This window comes from Nipponia nippon, unplaced genomic scaffold (assembly GCF_047370975.1).
Source record: "Nipponia nippon isolate SJK-2023a ecotype South Korea unplaced genomic scaffold, ASM4737097v1 scaffold_16, whole genome shotgun sequence".
Taxonomy (NCBI): Eukaryota; Metazoa; Chordata; class Aves; order Pelecaniformes; family Threskiornithidae; genus Nipponia; species Nipponia nippon.
Window position 1 is genome coordinate 9,882,475 of NW_028262332.1, and position 18,923 is coordinate 9,901,397.

At 43.7% G+C, this 18,923-nt stretch overlaps 1 protein-coding gene across 2 annotated transcripts in view; it reads left to right on the forward strand.

Moving 5' to 3' along the window:
• CCDC187 (coiled-coil domain containing 187) overlaps positions 1-18,923 on the forward strand; it is a 45,966-nt gene that overhangs the window by 5,726 nt on the left and 21,317 nt on the right. For both annotated transcript variants that reach the window (XM_087753304.1, XM_087753305.1), the window contains 7 exons: positions 935-1,027; positions 4,026-4,154; positions 4,897-5,645; positions 6,017-6,108; positions 6,627-7,090; positions 8,103-8,202; positions 13,000-13,190. In XM_087753304.1, the coding sequence (XP_087609430.1) occupies positions 935-1,027; positions 4,026-4,154; positions 4,897-5,645; positions 6,017-6,108; positions 6,627-7,090; positions 8,103-8,202; positions 13,000-13,190 (1,818 nt within the window). The remainder of the gene's footprint in view (positions 1-934; positions 1,028-4,025; positions 4,155-4,896; positions 5,646-6,016; positions 6,109-6,626; positions 7,091-8,102; positions 8,203-12,999; positions 13,191-18,923) is intronic.

Sequence of the window (18,923 nt, forward strand, 5' to 3'; positions counted from 1 at the left end):
GAAGCCAAAGCCACAATCCCTGCTGAGCCTCTTTTGAATGTTCTCGGGGGAAGGCTAGTTTAGTTTGTTTTTAACCCAGATCATTTTACATAACTGAGTTAGGGAATCACCAGACAAACAGTTGAACTTGCAGAACAGAGGCAGCCTCTGAGGCTGAAGACTAACAGCTCCAGACACTCGGTTTAGATGCAGCTTATTTGTCTGACTGTACTCTACCATTGAAAAATGTGTGTCACAGCTGCTTTGCCAGATATTACCTCTGTCAGATATCTGCAGTCTGGCCCAGGATACCTGCTTCTGCTTTTCACACATACAGGAGCTCAGTGCTATCAGATACCAGCATTTGCACTGCTCCTTGTAGCCTAACAGGTTTCAAATACCTGTCCAGGTTTTAGTGCTGTGAACCTGAGGTCTGCTCTCTCCTTGCCTGATGAAGAGCACAGAATACCAGGCAGAGAAGAATTTGCCATCCCTGGAAAAGGGAGGGATTATAAAAAAGCCCCCAAGGTCCCAGCTTAGCAATGCTGTATCATAACAGTTTGTTCCAGGCAACTCGCCCAAGCATGCAGTTTGTGTACTCTGCAGAGCAAGTCTGGATCTCCAGAGAGACACCAAGGGGAAAGGTGTCCCACTGCACCCACTGGATGTGCCAGTTAGGTCAGGGCTGTTTGCACGGTACACCGTTGTACAGGTAGACGGGGTCACAGACATAGCCTCAGGGATCCAGGCCAATGCTTGCTTTGCTGGGACATCTCCAGCACCACAAAATAAGGTACCCTGCTTGTTCTGTGACTGGTGTCATTAGAGAGACTCCCGCTTTTGTGTTCCAAGTGAATGGGACTGGGTTTGGTTTGTTGGTGACAGCAGTCATGTCAGTTTGATTTTAGCTGCATACTAATTCTTTTCTGTGCTTTTTTTCCCCTTCTGATTAAAGAGCAAATAGAGAGAAGTTCAGCACGGAGAATTCAAACACAAAGCCAGAGGCAGCCTGCACCCAAGTCCTCTGTTCTGGAGAGAGCCGTGACAGGTAACAGAAAGGATGAGAATCACGAGAAGTTACACAAATTGATGGACAAAACTACTGGAGGTCAGAGGCATCTGAGCACTCACCTGCCAAAATCTTTAGCTGGTTATTAAAATAATATCAAGTCCTCAGATCTGCAGTCAAGGGCCTAGTTATACCAAGCTGAGGGAACAGACAAAAATCAGCATTTGTTCAGGGAGGCGGAAGATGACCAGAGGCAGCACAGGGACACAAGGCTTAATTTCTAGGTTAGCTGCGGGCGAATCGTGCTGGGGCCCCCGGGATGGGGTGTCAGACTGGCCACTTGATACCACTTTCTGTCACTGAAAAATAAGCCATACGTCCTAGGTGGGAAGAGCTGTCTGTCACCTATTCAGTTCTGTGTTTTCTAATGAATTAATAGTGCCCGCAAAAGGCAGGGATTTCCTGGCCTGCAAAACAGGGACCTGAAGCACTGAAAAGTCAGATGAATTATCTACAGCCTTTCTACAAAGTCAACAGCAGGAACAGGAGTCCCAATCACTAGTTCTCAGTTTTCTTTGACTGATGTGTCTAAGTGCAGATTTTAATTACTGCAGTAATTTTACCCATTTAGTGCTACTACTTTGCGTTGGAAATAGTTGCCTTCAGACTTTGTGGGGAACAAGAGAAATAGTGGAAGTGCTATGGGCACAGCTGGCTCCAGGCAGTTGTGTTTTACACTGGCCGGGGTACTAGATATGTGACTTGGGTGAAACAGAAAAAAATCCAAGCTATCTAATACCGTCCAGATGAAATTATGAGCATAGTGGCATCATGCGCTCTGCTACCTAAGTACTATTTAAAATGCATGAAATATATAATAATTTCCTTCTCCCTCCTTTTTTTTTTTGTTTTAATGGATTGTTTGAAAAATGGCTTGATCTTCCTCTGAGAGTGGGTCATAATAAGACCATGCCACATGAAGCATTCATCATTGTAACTGCCAGTGTCATGGTGTCTTTATTGGCTATTAGTTTCTGTCAGTGAAAGAGCCAAGGCAGGGCTACAAAGAGATGAATGAGGGGCAGGGGTCAGAGCCAGAGTACTCAGGAATTTGATGAATTATAAATTTGCTGTAGTTAACAAAAAATTAAGTCACAACAGCTATAAAATATTCATCTGTTCATAGGCAGAAAAAAACAGGAGAATATTTAAATCAAAAAATTTCCTTCTAGCAAGGGTTTTCATCAGAAATGCAGACTGCTCTTGAACTTTAGCATAATAGTTTCTGTAGTTAATAAATACTGTGGAGATTAAAAAAGGATTTAATTGAAATCAGACAACATGGTGAAGCAAAGATCATTAGATCCACATATTAATTTGTCAGTTGCATTCAGAGAAACTAAGACAGCATAAAAATAAATACATCCTGCATTTTTAATACTGCTAGACTAGAAAACAAAATAATATGTTTCATTATAAATGCTCATTATATATTTATATTTAATTTATAATGAACATGTTCATTATAAATGTTTCATTAAAAACACTGATGGATCTCAGCTGTCCCAAGTCCAACAAATTTTGGCAATTCCACCCGTGGTTCCTGCTGTCAGACACTGAACTGCATGGATCTAGTGAAAAATTCCTCTCAAGGCTTCCCAAGTCCACATGATTATAGGAATTGACTTCAGCCCCACAGAGAGTGAAGCTCTTCCTTGTCTGAAAAACATAATTTCTCTTGTGACACGACCTAAACTGCACGGTTAAGATGAGCCTCCAGACCATCTCAGTGCTGCAAATTCGGCTGATGTAAGTGGCCGTGACTCTGCCAGTGGCCGTGGTACGGAGCCCAGGGCTGTTAGCTGAGAAGACGTTGCCTTACAGCTGTTGTTCACGAAGCAAAGGGGAACCTCAGGACAATCCCATTAACCAGTCAGTCTCTGAAAGTGCTTCGTGTCCAACAGGTGATTCTCAGAGGTGCTGCGCACAGTCAGCTCAGCCCATAGCCAAGGTTGCTGAACAGAAGCTAGAAAAGCCTGACTCAGCCAGTTGCCCGAGTACTGAACCACACCTTTGAACTGAGGCTGATACTGACTTAAGAGTAAAATCTTCTCTTTAAAAAAAAAAGCTTGAATATTTCCATTGGGGGACAATTTGGTGGGGAGGATTTCCATGCAAAAACCAAGTAAGTACCTGTTTAGTTACTTTCTGCTGGAGAAGTGTTTGCAATAAATAATTATGCCAGTGCAAGTATTGGCATGCTGTGAATGCAATCTGAAATTACGAAGTAAAACAGTGATAAATGTTGTCTATTACGTGACACTGCCTATTAAGCAAGAATAATTTGTTTGTGCTGCATACTGTATCGTTTATTTTTGCATTATACATTGTCCCTCGTCCTGTATCATTCATTGATTCTTCCACACTGCATCCTGCTGATTCTCACCAGTTTAAAAATGAATTAGGTTACTCTAGTGAGTTTGAAGTAATCAAAGGAAAATCATACTTTCATTACTCCCCTCCCTCCAGTTCTCAAATCTGCTGGTACCCAGTAAGTACCAGCTGTCTGCAGCTGCCATCATAGAAGGATGCTCTCAGACGCTCTCAGGTAGGTGTCCCGACCTCCTCTTAGTGTTCTTGAGGACTCTGGGAGTCAATGGTTTCTGAGTAAAATTTGTAAGAACTGTGTGAACATGCTACAAGTCTTAAATTCTATAAATGCTAATGGTAAAGCCTTAGGGAATCACTGAACCTTCATGTGTTGCCCTCATCCGATTCATGAACCAGCTCTCTGTCAGTCAGTGAATAGACAGTAGCAGAGTGACAGCCTCCAAAGTTTGAGTGCTTTAAAAACTTTTTGTTACCAAAGTAACATCTACTTTTTTTTTTAAACCTGCTCTGACAAACTTTTTAGATCTCCCCACACCGTGAGTGTGATTCCTGGAAATCACCATTAAAAAGATTTATAATAGAGTTACAATTTTCTTTCCAAGAACATGTGAGGGTTTAACAATTAAATACAAATCTTCTGTTTCAGGTGTGAAGCTACCTGGTGCTTCTGCATGGAGGGAAGGTCAGAAGTTAGCTAGAAAGTTGCTTGGTCCACCTCCTACATTTCCAAATCTGAGGAGCACAGCTGAAGAGCAGACCACAGCAAACACCTTTGGTACAGTTGCCTCTCCGCTACACTAGTTGTTTTGGCACACAAACAAAAAAGTGGTTTATTAAAACTAGTTGAAACAAAAGGTTTCAAGGCCCTTCTGAGCACCTATCTTTAATGACTTGCAATAACTCACTTGTCAGGTTAACAACCACCCAGAACAATTACTAAAGCTGTTGTCCATGGTCAGCTGGCACAGTGAGTCCATTGTGGTTTTGAAGAGACAATGCAAATGCACTGTATCCTTAAAATAAGACTTGTCTGGATCTTGACACAGGTTATGTCTCCCTAGCAGAGATACAGCGTCAGCTCCATGTCCCGTACATACTAGGATACTCCGCTTTTCAGCTGGGTTGGTTTGCCAGACACAGCTGTAGAGCTTCCCTGGGTCTGCCAATAGCTGAGGCTGGCCACTGAGTTCTCACTGTGCTACGCTGACAAGCATAAGACGTTTATGAGATAAAGGGTTTCATTGCCCACGTATATAAAATTCTGTTTCTACTGAAGGGCCACAAGCTACACATCATTTGTACAATTGGCCACTGCAACTTCCAATTTCACCCTTACAGATTTATCTTCTCCCTAGAACATTGCAGATTTTACAACAGAGGTACAAGCCTGGGCTACACATGCAAATAGTCCTCAGACCTATAGTAGGAAGCAAGTTTTGAGGTGCACATGATTGATACAGGAATTGATACATCTCTGAAGTAGTAACACCACTGTTGTTTCCAAATGCTTTCCACAGAACCTGGTAGAGGATTTGTAGCAATGCCAGCAATGGAAAAGAACTCCAGAGAAAAGGGAAATGAACTTGCGGGGAAGAGCCCTGAATTCAAAAGCTGCGTGGTTCCCCCCAGCAAGCCTGTTGAAAGGGGCAGCAATGCACCAACCAAGGGTACAAAAAAAATACTCAGGAGCTTGCATTTGCAAAGCCAGTATTGTGATGAATGCAGACATACCAGGCTCCCAAAAGGTACTGCAAAAGGAAAGGTAGAAGTTCTGCAGCGGTACCTGGGGATCCACTCTCCTCCACCTGGACCTCGGGCCATAACTACCTCTGCCTTCAGTGGGGAAAAGATACGATCTTCATCAATGAAAGATGGAGCCAAGCCCAGTAGCTCAGGAAACCGCAGCAGAGGAAAAAGCACATCTCCTCAGAGACAGAAAGGCTCAAGCAGCCCTGCACAGAAAGGGTCTGAGAAAGAAAACCTTAAGCACCCTTCAAAGAGGAGGGTAAACATTAAAAAACTTTACCCCTACAGCCCTGAAATTGTTCAGGAATTTATGTACCGAAAGAATGAAGAAAGAAAGAAAAAAAGACTAGAAGAAAAAAAGTCTTCGGTGCAGGCTGTGGAGATGAGAAATAAGAGATTGCAAGAAGTATACAGGAAACAGAAAGAAGTTATTGGAAAGAAAACGTATTCTGACCAGACTCACAAGTGCATCAGGGAAACAGCTTCTGCAAAAGAAAGTCCTCAGTGTAAACTTGAGCAAGTAAGTAAGTCATAAAGGAGCAGCAGATTGAAAACCCTCTGATCTCGATCAGTACAGCACCATGTAGGAGATGAAACACTTCATATAAATGCTTTGAAGTGTCAGGAAGAAAAAGTTTAATCTGGAAAAATACAGCAATTAACTTCTAATTACGGCAAGAACTTCTGGGCTCATTACTAAGGTTGGAACCCTTGACTTCAGGGCCAAAAGCCTGGAAATCTCCATTGCTTGAGCTAAAAGAACAGGTTTGTCGTTTGGTGCATGCAGTTTTCCAGTTACATGAACAAATTATTAAGTGGAACAAAAGCCAAATATCCCCCTCATGTTGCCTAGCTATTTAGTGCTTATACTAATGGTCACTTCTGTCTCAGGAGCAAACCAGTGGTGGAATCCTGGAGAGGAGTTTCATTGCCTGGGTGGATAGAGCATCCTGTACTCTACTAAGCAAAGATCACAGAGGCAGGTACTCAGACATAAAAAGCATCCTACAAAGCCTCTTTCTCAGCACACACTGCAGACTTTTCATAGTATTCTGCTGTAAACTATAAAAAATAGAGCAATGGACTAATGTACTATCATATCTGAACTGAAAGTCAGCCTCACTGCACCCTAGTCCAGAGTCATTACAGAACCGGGGAGCATCTGGGAGTGCATTTGAGCATGGAAGGAGACCGATGCTCTGGCTATCCAGGTTGAGGCAGACTTACCAGCCTACTTTTATGCTTTGTAGTTTTATGCTTTGTATTTTTATGCTTTGTCTTTTTAAAGAATAATTATTCCTTGCCAGCCCCAGGCTGATTCTTCTCCACGTCAGCAGTTCATGCTCCATCCTGAATCTGTCGTTTGACAAATGTATCTCTGGACAGGGAAATCTGTTTCTTTTTCTTTTGTGAAGTGCTTTAGCTGAGGATACTGGTCTGTGCAGAAAGCTACTATTACTTTGTCTTTATAACCTGACATTTCTCCTTTTTGTTTAAACAGGAATCAACTTCTAGATACAGTTCAATCACCTAAAAAAAGAGCGGCATTAGCTTCTCCAGCACCACTGGAATCCGAATGCTGGTTTCTCAGTCCTCTGCAATGTGAAGACTTGAGGGACTTCTCTCCCCCAGCCCTGCATACACCTCCTCTGAGCTTTTCCCTTCCTCAGAAAGTTGCAAAACCTTACTGCAAGGATTCGACTTCGGGTCTTTCTCCATACAGAAGTAAACAGGATCGAGTGAAAGCCATACATAGCCTATCCAAGGAACTCGCAGAAAAGATTGAGATGGCAACTAAGAGACTGAATGAAGCAAGTAGGGTTAAAGACTCTGCTGACAAAACATTGACAGAGGCAACTTTGGACCTTTTCAATGAGTCATCTTCTGTCCCAGAGCCTGAGACATCCAAGGATGAGCAAGACAGGACAATGACTATACACATGCTTCTGGACACCCCAGATCCTGGTGAGTTATGTGTGTCATCAGATAGGCAATTTCATGGACTTCATAGCCTTGCAGGTAGCACTGAGGGAACAACAGCCCTGGACAGACAGAAGGCAATGCCCACTTCTTTGTCTGGTGGGAGTGCTGTGAGCAAAGGATTACCATGGATCTCTCGCAGCACAAGACAGAGGCATCTCAAAACTGGGGAAGACCTGAGCAACACATTGTAAGGTAGATCATGTTGACAAAATGCAACAGTGAGGCTCAGATGCCATAGCCCAAGTCTTTCAAAGCTGCAAAGCAGTGTTTAAGCCTGGTCTCACCTTGGCTATTGGAAGTGTTGTGTCTTGGAAAATCCCTGAGCAGTAGGTCCTCTAGGCTGCATCTGTACTGCTCAGAGGGAGCTGTCGCTGGAGCCTTGAGTGTTTGCAGACTTGTTCTCTGCACAGCTCACAAATCTAACACCAAGAAGAGTCACAGGTGCCCTCAGCAAGCAGCACAGGCAGCACAGGGACCCTCTGGCAGCAGCAGTACGAGCGCCACGCCATATGCTGTTCAGTATCTTTAGATCAGTAGGGCAGAACCATGAAATTCCAGCAAAGCTCCTCAGATCAACAGGTTGCCAGAATGTTAGTAGTGACTGACTTTTCTTATATGTCTGTTTGGTTAGCACTGAAAAGTCTGTCAGTCCCCCTGTGAGAGGGGAGATGGGACTGAAGTAGAGGCTACCACATTAAGAAGTAATGATCTAACTTGGGTAATGACCTAATTACTTTCTTCTCCCCTTATTGCACCTGTGAAACTACATCCCTTAATTTTATCTGTGGCTTTGCCACTGGTTTTGGACACATCACTTCACCTTCTGGTGCCTAGGCTTTCCCAGAAGTAAGAAAGGAATGGTAAGCCTAACCCCATGTACTTAGAATGTTAAGTGCTCACATATAAGTAGGCAGAGAATAGATGCCAAACCTTGGGCCATTTCATTTCTACAAAGAGCATATTTATTAAATGCCTTCATTTGTCTTTTTAAAAGGTTTTCCTGTGAATAAGAGCTCTGAAGTGGACATAAGCCTATTGCATGAAAAGCCAATAATCAGCCCAGCCTCTCCATCTCACAAATTCCTCGCTAGAAGGTAAACAAATTTGGATATATTATTCTCTGCTAAATGCACCACACGCACACGTAGTTAAAATAAATAGCACCAATTCAACATGGAGCCAGACTGCTCTTTACTCCTTACCCAGCAAATTGCCAAGTAGGCAGATTTTGACACAAGATATACTGAAAGAGGGAACCACCTGTTTGTAGAGAGCTGGAAGATCAATAGGAAAGGTTCAGCTGGGGTTTTTTGGAGATGGATCTCCCCTACCCGAGTTTTGCCCTAGATGTAACCTCCCAGCGGTGTGGGGAGACCAGCACCCGAGGGGAAGATTTCTCTCCATGCAGCCGAGCCCTGCCATGCCTGTCCGAGGGTGCTCTGGCTTTCCACCCCTCCCTGGAGCAGGGGCACCCCTCGGGAGGAGAAAGGTCCTGGGCCTGTCCCTGCGGCCGCCGCACCCCGTGAGCCCCAGGGACCCTGATGGCCGCAGCCCCCCAAGGGCCCCCGGTCAGACCATCGTGTTGGGAAAGCGACAGGTAGCTCGTGTCTCCCTCTCCACCCTGGTGAAACAAAACCCTCAGTATTTTAACATATGGCGGTGGCAGAAGAATACATTGATTCTCTTTATGAGCACCTAGTTAAATCTCCACTGATCTCCTTTTTGCAGGGGATTAAAGAGTGATTTAATCAACTGAATACTATACATTCATTTTTAGTAATTGTTTTCACTCTGCTCCAAAAGTGGGTGAAAAGTTCTGATGACTGCAGCTCTACAGGCTGTGTGTACATGGAGCAACACCTACTCACAAACATTCAGTTTCCATGAACAGGACACATGTCAGAGCACGGCAATTATTATGGAAAATAGGTTTTGAAGCAGGAAGTTTAGAAAAAAGGATTACATTAACGCAGGTTGTTTTCAGTCAGCCTACGTTAATTAAATGTTTAATGTAGATGGCAGTTGATAGAAACCCCTCTGCGTTTAGCCTGTATCTTAGAGAGCAAAGACGTACTCGTGTAACTGCCCCAGGTGGGTCCTCTCTGGTGACAGGGAGGACCACGACAGGACCTGTTAGGTCAGACGCAATTGCAAACTGCAAACCAGACCATGCTCTTGTCCAGCTGCAGAGAAGGACAAAGCCAGCATCCCTGCAGGGGCCACGCGTGTCTCTGCAGAGTGGTCTTCCCTTAGAGAATAAATCCCCTGAGCCCTAGAAGATTAAATATGACCTGAACAGGCATTACCAAAGAAAGGACATACGTGCAGCCACCACGTCCCCAGCTTCCCGTTCAGAGCGAAGGATGAGGTGTTGGTGCTGCGGGATCCCTGCCCAGGCGGGGATGGCGTGGCTCTGCTGAACAGGCAGTTCACTGGTGCCTGCGACCGAGCTGGCTGTGCCAGCCTCCTTGCAGTTAAACTGCAGAAAGCTCTAGTGGGAAGAAGAGCAGGTTTTTTAACTGAAGGCAGGATATAAGGCACAGCATTCTTTTTAAGAAGATTGTTTACAGCTTTACAGCACAAAGTAAACAAGAGGAAAATGAAAATTGGAGAGATAAGTCCAGACAGGTCAGCTTACCAAACTTATAAACAGTAATTGCGGGAATTACTGAGAGTTAAAATCCTGTTCTTTGTGCGTGACTACCAGTTTCACAAAGGTTAGGCTGGTTTCTGCTCTGAGATCAGTTGCAAGGATTATGGAGCTGTTCTGTCAGAGAAGATGGCAAATGTATAAAACATGAGCACTCAGCACTCAGAGCGTGCAGTGAAGAGAGTCAGAGCCGCGTGTGCACTGCACCTTAGAGAGCGCAGCCCACCAGTCTGAAGAAAATGGTGGGGTCCATTACTCTTGCCTTGATGCGTGCGTGTTTATATGCAACTCTAATTCACAGTAATGGAAGGTGGGTACGGAACCCCCGTGGGCCCCGAAGGGAATAGCCCCTCAGCTGTCATGGACAAGCATCAGACAAAGTAGAAATAAGACAGATTGCACTGATCTCCTGAACAATGCAATTACTGAGAAAGCAAAGCTCCCATGTGTTTGAGCAGTGGAGTCAAAGTCCTCAGAGCATCACAGAAAAAAAAAAACACCAATAAAACCTCTCAAACAATAAATCACAACCCTGTTGCACGTGCTGTTTCAAAAGATGAGGAGAGCTACTCGCAGATAAAATATCGCTGTATTTAGAGATTAGAAGTGGAAAGTGTTGCTATATTGTGAACGACTCCAGACTCATCTTGTGGGTTGAGGGCTCCCTCTGATGCAGCAGTAGTAACAGTAAGGGGACAATATAAAGGAAAGACCATTCCATGTCTAACCCTTTCTTAGCTGCTGGTAAAGGAGATAATACAACGGTTCAGAGCAAAAGCCTGTCTTTGAATTATCCTCAGCTTTCATTTGCATATGATCTAGATTCTAATTTTGCACCTAGTCCCAAATGCTGCACACTCACTCACGGGAAGCAAAAGTGGATGGGAGTCCTTCTGTACACACCAGTGGGCAGCACACACAGGTAAGGACAACATGAGGCTCCCATTATCAAGCTGCTCCTGAAGTTGCTCCAGTATCAACCGATTCACACACCTGCTGAGTGCATACAGCTACGATCTGATCAGCCAGCCAGCCACGTGGTAAAGGAGCACCAGTGTGTTAAGGAGGTGACCAAGGGAAACACTTTCCAGGGTCATAATTCCTCCTGCTCCAGACACATTTGCCCTGTGAGTGCATGAACTCCGTATGCGGGAGCATTAGCAAGGAGCGAAGGAAGCCTGTCTAGCATACAGAACTTGACAGGACTCTGCTAACAGGCAGGGATAGTGCTGTGTTCTTAGCCCTTGGTAAATCCGTGCCTGCATAGTTCCTCACCAGTGTAGCTAGACCTAGGTTAGAAAATGTGATAGTAAAAACAGCTGGATTGGGTCTATGCTCTGACTCCCACTGTTGCTACCAGTGATGATGAGTTATGAGTCCACAGTCGGCTACAATAGATATTCTCTTCAAGAGTTCATCTAAACAAAGCCACCTGTTAAAAACTGACTGTTTGCCAGCCTCATTCACAAATACAAAACATCCAGTGTTACAAAATCAGTGCTCTTGAACACGATCTTATCCACAGCCAGTTTCAACAGCACAGTTTTGTGTTTACATGTTTAATTATAGCTGTGAAAACAGTGACTCATGTTCATGCAAGAAATCCCGCAGATGCCTCTTTCCATAAGAAGTGTTCTCATTTCATGCACGGCTGCTCTGCAGTCTGCAGGGGCGGCTGATGGAGATGCGTTGCTAATGCAAATGACTCACTGATGGGAATTCTCCAAACCGCCAGAAAATGTGTATGCAATTTCATCCTCACTTTGATCCAGTTACCTACAGAAGTGGCTTTCTGTTACATTCTGCATCTCTTGAGAGTCAAAAAGATCATAACACTTCTGCCGTAAGTTCAGTGCACTGGGCAGCCTGACGGGCTAGGGCAGAGGAAGCAGCCGCCAGGCAGAGGCCTGATGGCCTGATGTCCCGATCGCAGCTCTGCCTCCTGCTGTGGACCCAATAGTGCTTTCTCTTTAGCCGGTGCAAATCCAAAGAGCCTCATCTGGGAATTGTGACGGTTTATGCCCGCTGCCGAGCTGGTTGTGTCTGGAGGAGAGGGGTTGCTGGCCAATCCTGTGTCATCTCAGTGTGTTCTGTAGAATCTGCATTGATTTCTACTGCTGTTGGCAGTAGCCTTCCCAGGAAACAGGCAGGGTTGGATTCGGACCTTGACAACAGTCTTTCCAAACAGAAGGAGGCATTCCTCAAGAGCCAAAGGAAACAGTGGCATTGACTAAAAAACTAACGCAATACAAATGCAGAGACAATACTCAGCGTGTTTGCCCAACAAATATTAGAACTGCTTTTTAAGAAATCCCTGTCACCTCTTCTCTTTCTCTCTCATCCACCTTTGCTCCCACTCTGGAGACTACATCCAAGATGCGTTAGTGGAAGCTGTTCTAATCGTTTTAGCAGTTTCTGGGTCATGAAAAACAAAGAAAAGCTTATTAATGAGAAAAATGAAATGAGATTTCCCTAAGCTGATTGCCGATAAAAAAAAAATTTCCACGTTCATTTTTCTGCATAAAAAAAAGAAAACAGCTGTCACCATTTCAATGTGTCTCAGTGTCTCTGCTTGTGTTTCAGCTGAGGCTTGATCGATAAATGCCCATTTTCACACCTTTCTTCCTAATCTTTTTAGTTAAGCTGAGATAGTTACAGATCAAAACGAAGTAAAACCAGTTAGCGGAGATCTTCGTCAGGACTGTGGGACCTGGCGCTGACATTGTTTTGAAATATTAAAGTATAGGTAGCAAATCTTAGTTGGGTCATAGCCATGGTCAGCACATGTCCCAGAAACGCTGGAACGGAGATCAGCGCTTTGTGTTTCTAAAAAGATTTCAGGAAACTTTGCCAAAGTTCAGAGCTTTGTGCTAGATTGTGCAACCAAGTCCTAACAATGGCACGGATTGTACAATGCAGCCCTCATAAATCAAGCTTCAAACTGCAAGGCTGTTTTTTCTATTTTCCACCAGGTTGAAAAATACCCAGCTCTTTCAGAGCAGTATTTAGAGTAGGTAAAGACGAGTGTTGTTGGCTTTCCTGACAACATCAAGGTACAAGAAAGGGGATATTGTACATTGGCAGGTATGACTTTGCAGTAAGTCTTTTGTTTCTATTTAAGAAAATTTAATAAATGCTAGCTTTGTTAAAATGAAATAACCATTTTTTAGTTCAAAAGATTGCTTATACTCATGCACGCTCTCAAAAACTCTGCGTAATTGTTGTTGTTACCTTGACACAGTCCACAGAGAGAACTCGGAGCTCAGAGGAATCACTACTGGTGTGAGACTATTTTCAAAGTCCAGAATCAAGAGGAAATTGCCCGCCAGTCTCCCAGAGAGAGCCTGAGGACACCGGACAGCCGCAGGTTCCAGCCCTCTGCCGCTCTGAGCCCTGGCGCTGAGACTCACGCCAGCATTGAGCAGGACTTTGGTAAGGTGGCATTTCCCAAAGCGTCAGAGCACGGTGGTTACTCGGTGCCCTCCCAAGGTACTTCTTACGCTGTTGCAAAAGAACGAATAGTCCTTCATTGCAAGAGAATTCTTGCTAATGGTTCTGACTAGGACTGAAAAAACTTTCAGGGTGAGGGGGAATTTCAAATAGCTGGTTCGCATTCCGGATTTCAAAAGTGAAGAATGAATATATGGAAAAATGTGCCCTCGACCTTCATGTCCAATTTAACAGATACACCCCACTAAAAAATGCAATAGAAAGGCTTTGCCTTTTCTATGCAGTGCTGTGCTGTCTCACAGGTGTGAATTCAGCAGAGCATCACCTCCCAGGCTGCTCATGTGCTGAGTGACACAGCGACAGCTACAGATGGCCCCCGATGGAACAAACCCCATTCAGACCAGAGCCATTTTCAGCGTCTTGCAGCTTCATCTGAAGGTCTCAAGGAGCTTTGCAATTAATTCTTCCTAATTACCACATCAGATAAGTGTGGGATATTGTTGTACTTGTACAGCAAGAGACATCAAGGCACGGAACATTTACAAGGGTTAGCAAAGGCTGCAGGCTGAATGGAGAGATCTGCTCAAGGATCCTGCAGGGCTGGCCAAGGCAAGGGTGGGGTGCAGGGCATCGCCACTTCTGCTCACAACAAATGTTTGCATAGAAACAAGGGGAAGTTTGTGGCCGAAAGGGTTAAATGGCAAACAGTAGCATGCAGGCCGCTCTGTCTGAAGAGACCTCTGCTTGCTTCCACCAAACAGTAGCAGATGGTGCATTGTTTTAAGGGCTTTTCTGAGACAAAAGAACAAGATCAGATAACCTTTCCTCAAAGAGGGTACTTACAAAAAGCCTTTGCTTTTATTAAGGATTCTTTATTGTTTTCCCCACAAAATTTTATATGTAATATTGGATTTTGAGGTGGTGGAGAAGCCAGCATTGTTTACTGTGCTTCTCCCCACCCCCCAGCAACTAGGAGGGCATCTTACATGATTGGACAGTAAGTCCATTGTCTGAAGTGTTTACCATAAGCAAAGGACTTTATTCATTTAATATTAATAACTAAGGGCCCCAATTCTGGAAAATATCTGGCAAAAAGACCCTGCCATCCACTTTTCACTACATGAACAATAGGAACTGCTGCCTGGTGCCTATTCCAGGAGAAACCTTTACCTTCTCTGAGCCTTTGGAGGAGCTGACAGCGTTTGGGTGAGCTCAAGCCCAAGGTTTCACTGTAAGCCAGCAGCTCCACTACGGGCCATGTCGCTGCAGACGAGGCCCCGAACTGTCACTCTGAAGACAATGCGGTTTTGAAATATGAGTCACAAGTGGGTCTGTTCACCACTCGTACCAGGAGAAGGGCATTCAGGCGCAGGGCTGTATTGTCTGCCATAATGCATCACACCAGCAGCTGATTCTGTTCTTTTTCACACAACACCCAAGTCACCGTGCACAGGCAGCATAATGATGTGTAATTATACAACTGCTGCAAAATATAAATATTTACCTTTTAAAGATACATGTATCACCTAACTGCTAATTGCTATGCCAAAGACATGACAAATTTTCTGTAGTAAACATACTTGGCAAAATAACAAATTTCGTTTTCAAACATAATAAAACACAGCATAAGAAGCAGGTATTCACAAAATATTTGTAACGATTTACTGCCTGGAGTTAGACAGTGAACCTGTTCTGAACAGTTGAATTTTCCTTTTAAACACAGCCAGTATAAAATCCAGAACTGCAAATGCTATAAGCACATGCTGTGCTGAACACAAATTGTCTCCGCAGGCATCACTGGAAAGTATTTCACATAGCTCTTACGTGCATCTCTAATCAGTTTAGGCACAAGACTTGGTATAGCCAAGTGAGCTGATGAGGAGGTGGTTTGCACATTCTGCTCATCTCAGAGACACCACCACATAAAATCTTTCCATCATTCCTGCCAGACCACCAGGTCTCTTCCACAGGGAGCTGAGGAGATGAGCTGTACTTGCCCTGGCACTGCAGCACACCCTCTGAATACAGCCCACAGTGTCCGAGTTTCTGTATCGCTGTTAAACAAGGCAACTAGGTGATTTAGAAAAATGTTTTGTCTGTGCCCCTTCCTACAGCCTTGCAATTGGACTATGAGCCAGATTGGACTAAATGAGCCAGAAAGCTCATTTCATCAGGCCAGACTCTTAGTATTTCCTTTTTTGTATTTGAGAGACAACAAGGTTTAAGCTGAAATTCATTGTTAAAAAAGTATTTTCTAAATGTTGAAGCTTCAGCATAGCTACTGGCTTAAAGTAATTGGCATTAGGAAAGTAAATGGCATGCTCTCCATTATTCTTAAAATGCAGAATTTTAACCTGGATTACAAAGAAAATACATTCATACGTAACATCTTTCCCCTTAACTGCTGATTGACGTATTTTCTCATATCACTAGAGGGAGCTGCCTTCTTGCTTGTAGCAGAGAGAGAAATGATTAAACTAGTGGAATCAGCAGAGTGGTGTAACAGCATGGTTTCAGCTAATTGTCCTCTGATTGATAGCTTTGAGATAAGACAGCCTTTCACGTTTTGGTTCAAAATCCTACATTGCCTTTTGTATTTTACAAGGCTTCTGCCTGGTGAAGCTTCAGTGAGCGCCATCATCAGCCTTCAAACACCTCTAAGGTAGTCTGCAATGATGGCAGCGATGAAGCACAGCGTGCTTCTTGACTCTGCGACAGGCAACACAAGAATTGCTCTTGAGAATTGCTCTCACTTCCTTTGATACCAGTTTTCTGTCTCTGAACTAGTTTCTTTCCATACCCTCAGAGACTGTATTTGCACTGCTTATTAGCTGGCTGATAAATCATCCTATAGCCTGTGTGTGCACAAGAAGTCAGGACTTTGTCCCTCTCCGTGCTACACATGTGCATTTCTTGCTCTGTGGAGTCCAGTGTTGCTTTGCCGTACAGGTTGGGGCTTTGGTATCCATATTGCAAGTGTAGTGGGTTGAGGGAATTTAGTATAATTGATGAGCAATAGAAGGAACAGTCCATGGAAATTCAGGGTTCTGGTTAGGTCCAGATCCAGGCCCAGCTCAATCTTGCTAGCCTGCAGCAAGAGCTGCACTGCGCTGGATGTGACATGCCACACGTGGAAGGGGCAGCAGCAGGGTGAGGCATTGCCATGTGCTGCAACATCTGGCTGGAAGCTGAACTCTGGCCAACCCTCCACACTAGAGGATTTAGCTATAAACACAAAATATGCAGAGGACAGGAGCAGCACAGGCCACATTAATCCCCCTGTTTAGCAAGCAGCTACTCTTCAATGACAAGTGGGATACCAGACGTATTTATAGAGAAGAAACTGATTCAGCAGGCATGGAAATACAGATTCTCCAAGGTACTCAGGAATGCAGATGAGCCCATTGATTTTCCTGCGTAAACAAGTATAGCCTTCAAGTTTAGAGTCTCTTGCTTGGGGATTGCTCTTGGCTCACAAGTCTTGCTGAAGAAGGGCCAAACAGCCATCCTGTTCGCCCGTGCTGCACATCTCAGCTGTGATCAGGAGTCAGCAAACCTCTTTTCTGTATCTCCATTTAGCTGTCATCACTACAGCTCAGTTCCTGCACGCTAACAAAGTACTGAAACGCCTGGGTAGTATCTCACCCATCCCTCCCCTTACCTGAAGAGCATCCTAAAATAATAAAGCAGTTGAGCTAGCACAGTAATTTTGGAGAGGGGAAGGATTGCCCTGACCTGGGTATCAAATGGGTCAATGCCTTCTGGATCTGTTGCTCCGTTCCACAGCAGCATTTCAGGTCTCTTTACACCCCGTCTTCATACACCTCCAGGCAATAATGTAGTCAAAGTTGTGCTTACATCTAAAGTTGCAAGTATGTATTTTTGTAATAACTGGTTTGGACTGATTGCTGACGTGGGCAGAAAGAGAAAAAGCTGTCCTTGAATGAAGCAGCAGTAAGTGCTTCTGCCTAGCTTCAAGTGATTAGAAAAATGAGACTTTTAGCCCAGCTTTTTTAATTATATGTCACAGAGATTCTACAGGGCTTTACTGAGATTCTGCAGGTGCAGCGGAAAGTGATTTAATAAATAGCATTTTTTTAAAAAGACTGAGTGTATGTACATTGAAGCTATCTGGGTATGCAGTAAAATGCCATTCATCATAATGTAAGAGGACGTGAAGTTTAGCCAGATGGTATTTTCTTTAACGCAGGATGTTGCAACACAAGAAATGCATCTGGAAATAGCCACAATTAGGAAAATTATGTTCAAAAGGAGTGAAAACAGATGAGAACAAACTTTTCATTCACTTTGAGATCAATACCATTGTCAGGCTTTGAGCAGAACAACAACAACATTGTTCAGTTGGAGGCACAAAATGAAAATACTTGCCAGTTTTAAACTATATCCTAATAGATTACTGTATTTCAGAATGGCCCAGGTATTAGTATTAAAAGCTACTCAGACAACTTAGCATCAATAAATTTAGCTTGTAAATTTTTTTTATAAAATGACCTTATTTGTTAATATTGAAGGAGGCATCCTCCTCTGGTTTTTGAAACCGATGACCTGTCTATGTATCTGCTGAAGAACTGTTTGCTTGTCTTTTTTCTATTACATTGCCTACAACCAGTAATAAAACTTCCCTGTAGAAACAACAGCTCTTTCACCCAGAGGATTTTCCTAAATATACCATTTCACAAAATCATCTCTGGTAACTATAAGCATTAAAGAGGCTGAATCAGTCCTCAAAATTAGAAAGATTGGAGTAAAAACAAAAATCTTTTTAAAAGGATGAACTCTTCATTGGGCATGAGATTTCTAGGTAGTTCAGTATGATTTTGCCTTTTCAAACAACCCTCCAGAACCAGGAGATTACTGAAATAAAAGATAAGTCCATCCAGTCTTTTGATTCTGGAAAGCAGGGGTTTAAGAAAAGTCTCATGTAGTAACACTGTAAAAGGTAAATGAAATTTGCATTCAAGCTGTTTATAAAAATACAGCAGCATTCTAATAGAAAATCTGCAGTAGGCTTGAAGCATTAACATTTTATTTCACTCACACCCACGTAAACACAAAAAGCATCCTGGCACGCAAAGAACCCCACATCTCTGCTCCTTCCATGTTAAAGACATTTCAGTATTTAAAGCAAAAATAAACCTTGCATGTAGTGGGCTTATCCTGAGGCATGGGGTAATTTGGATTCAGACAGCCTGGATAGGGATACAGATTTTATTTGAAGTTTCCAAGTCAAACCTATTTCTATTTATGACCCACACTTCAATTCATTTATGACTCTGGTGGCTGTGACAGTGGCACAGCGCAGAGTAAACACGCAACCTGTTTGCATAAGCTTAGCGATTCATCTGAGAAGCTCAAAGTAGCCAAGAACATATCACTGGTAAACATTACATCACCTATACTGTAAAAGACAGACAGGAGAGTTACAGTAAGGAAGTAGCAGTGAAATAGGTGCACCTGGAACAAGAGTTACTTTCCCCGCTTAAAAGCGAAAGCTTTTCTTCATGGGTTTGTTTCCCCCTGTGACAAAAGAGAGAAATCGAGCCTGCACCGCTGTACAGGGAGAAGCTGCAAGATGGAGGGGGCACGCGCGATGCTGCTAGAGTTCCCAAAGAGGTGACCGGGTTGGGAAGCTTTTCTTCTTTTGTAACTAGTGGGTCTGATCCTGTTGGTGCAGCAAAGGAGCGGTGGGAACAA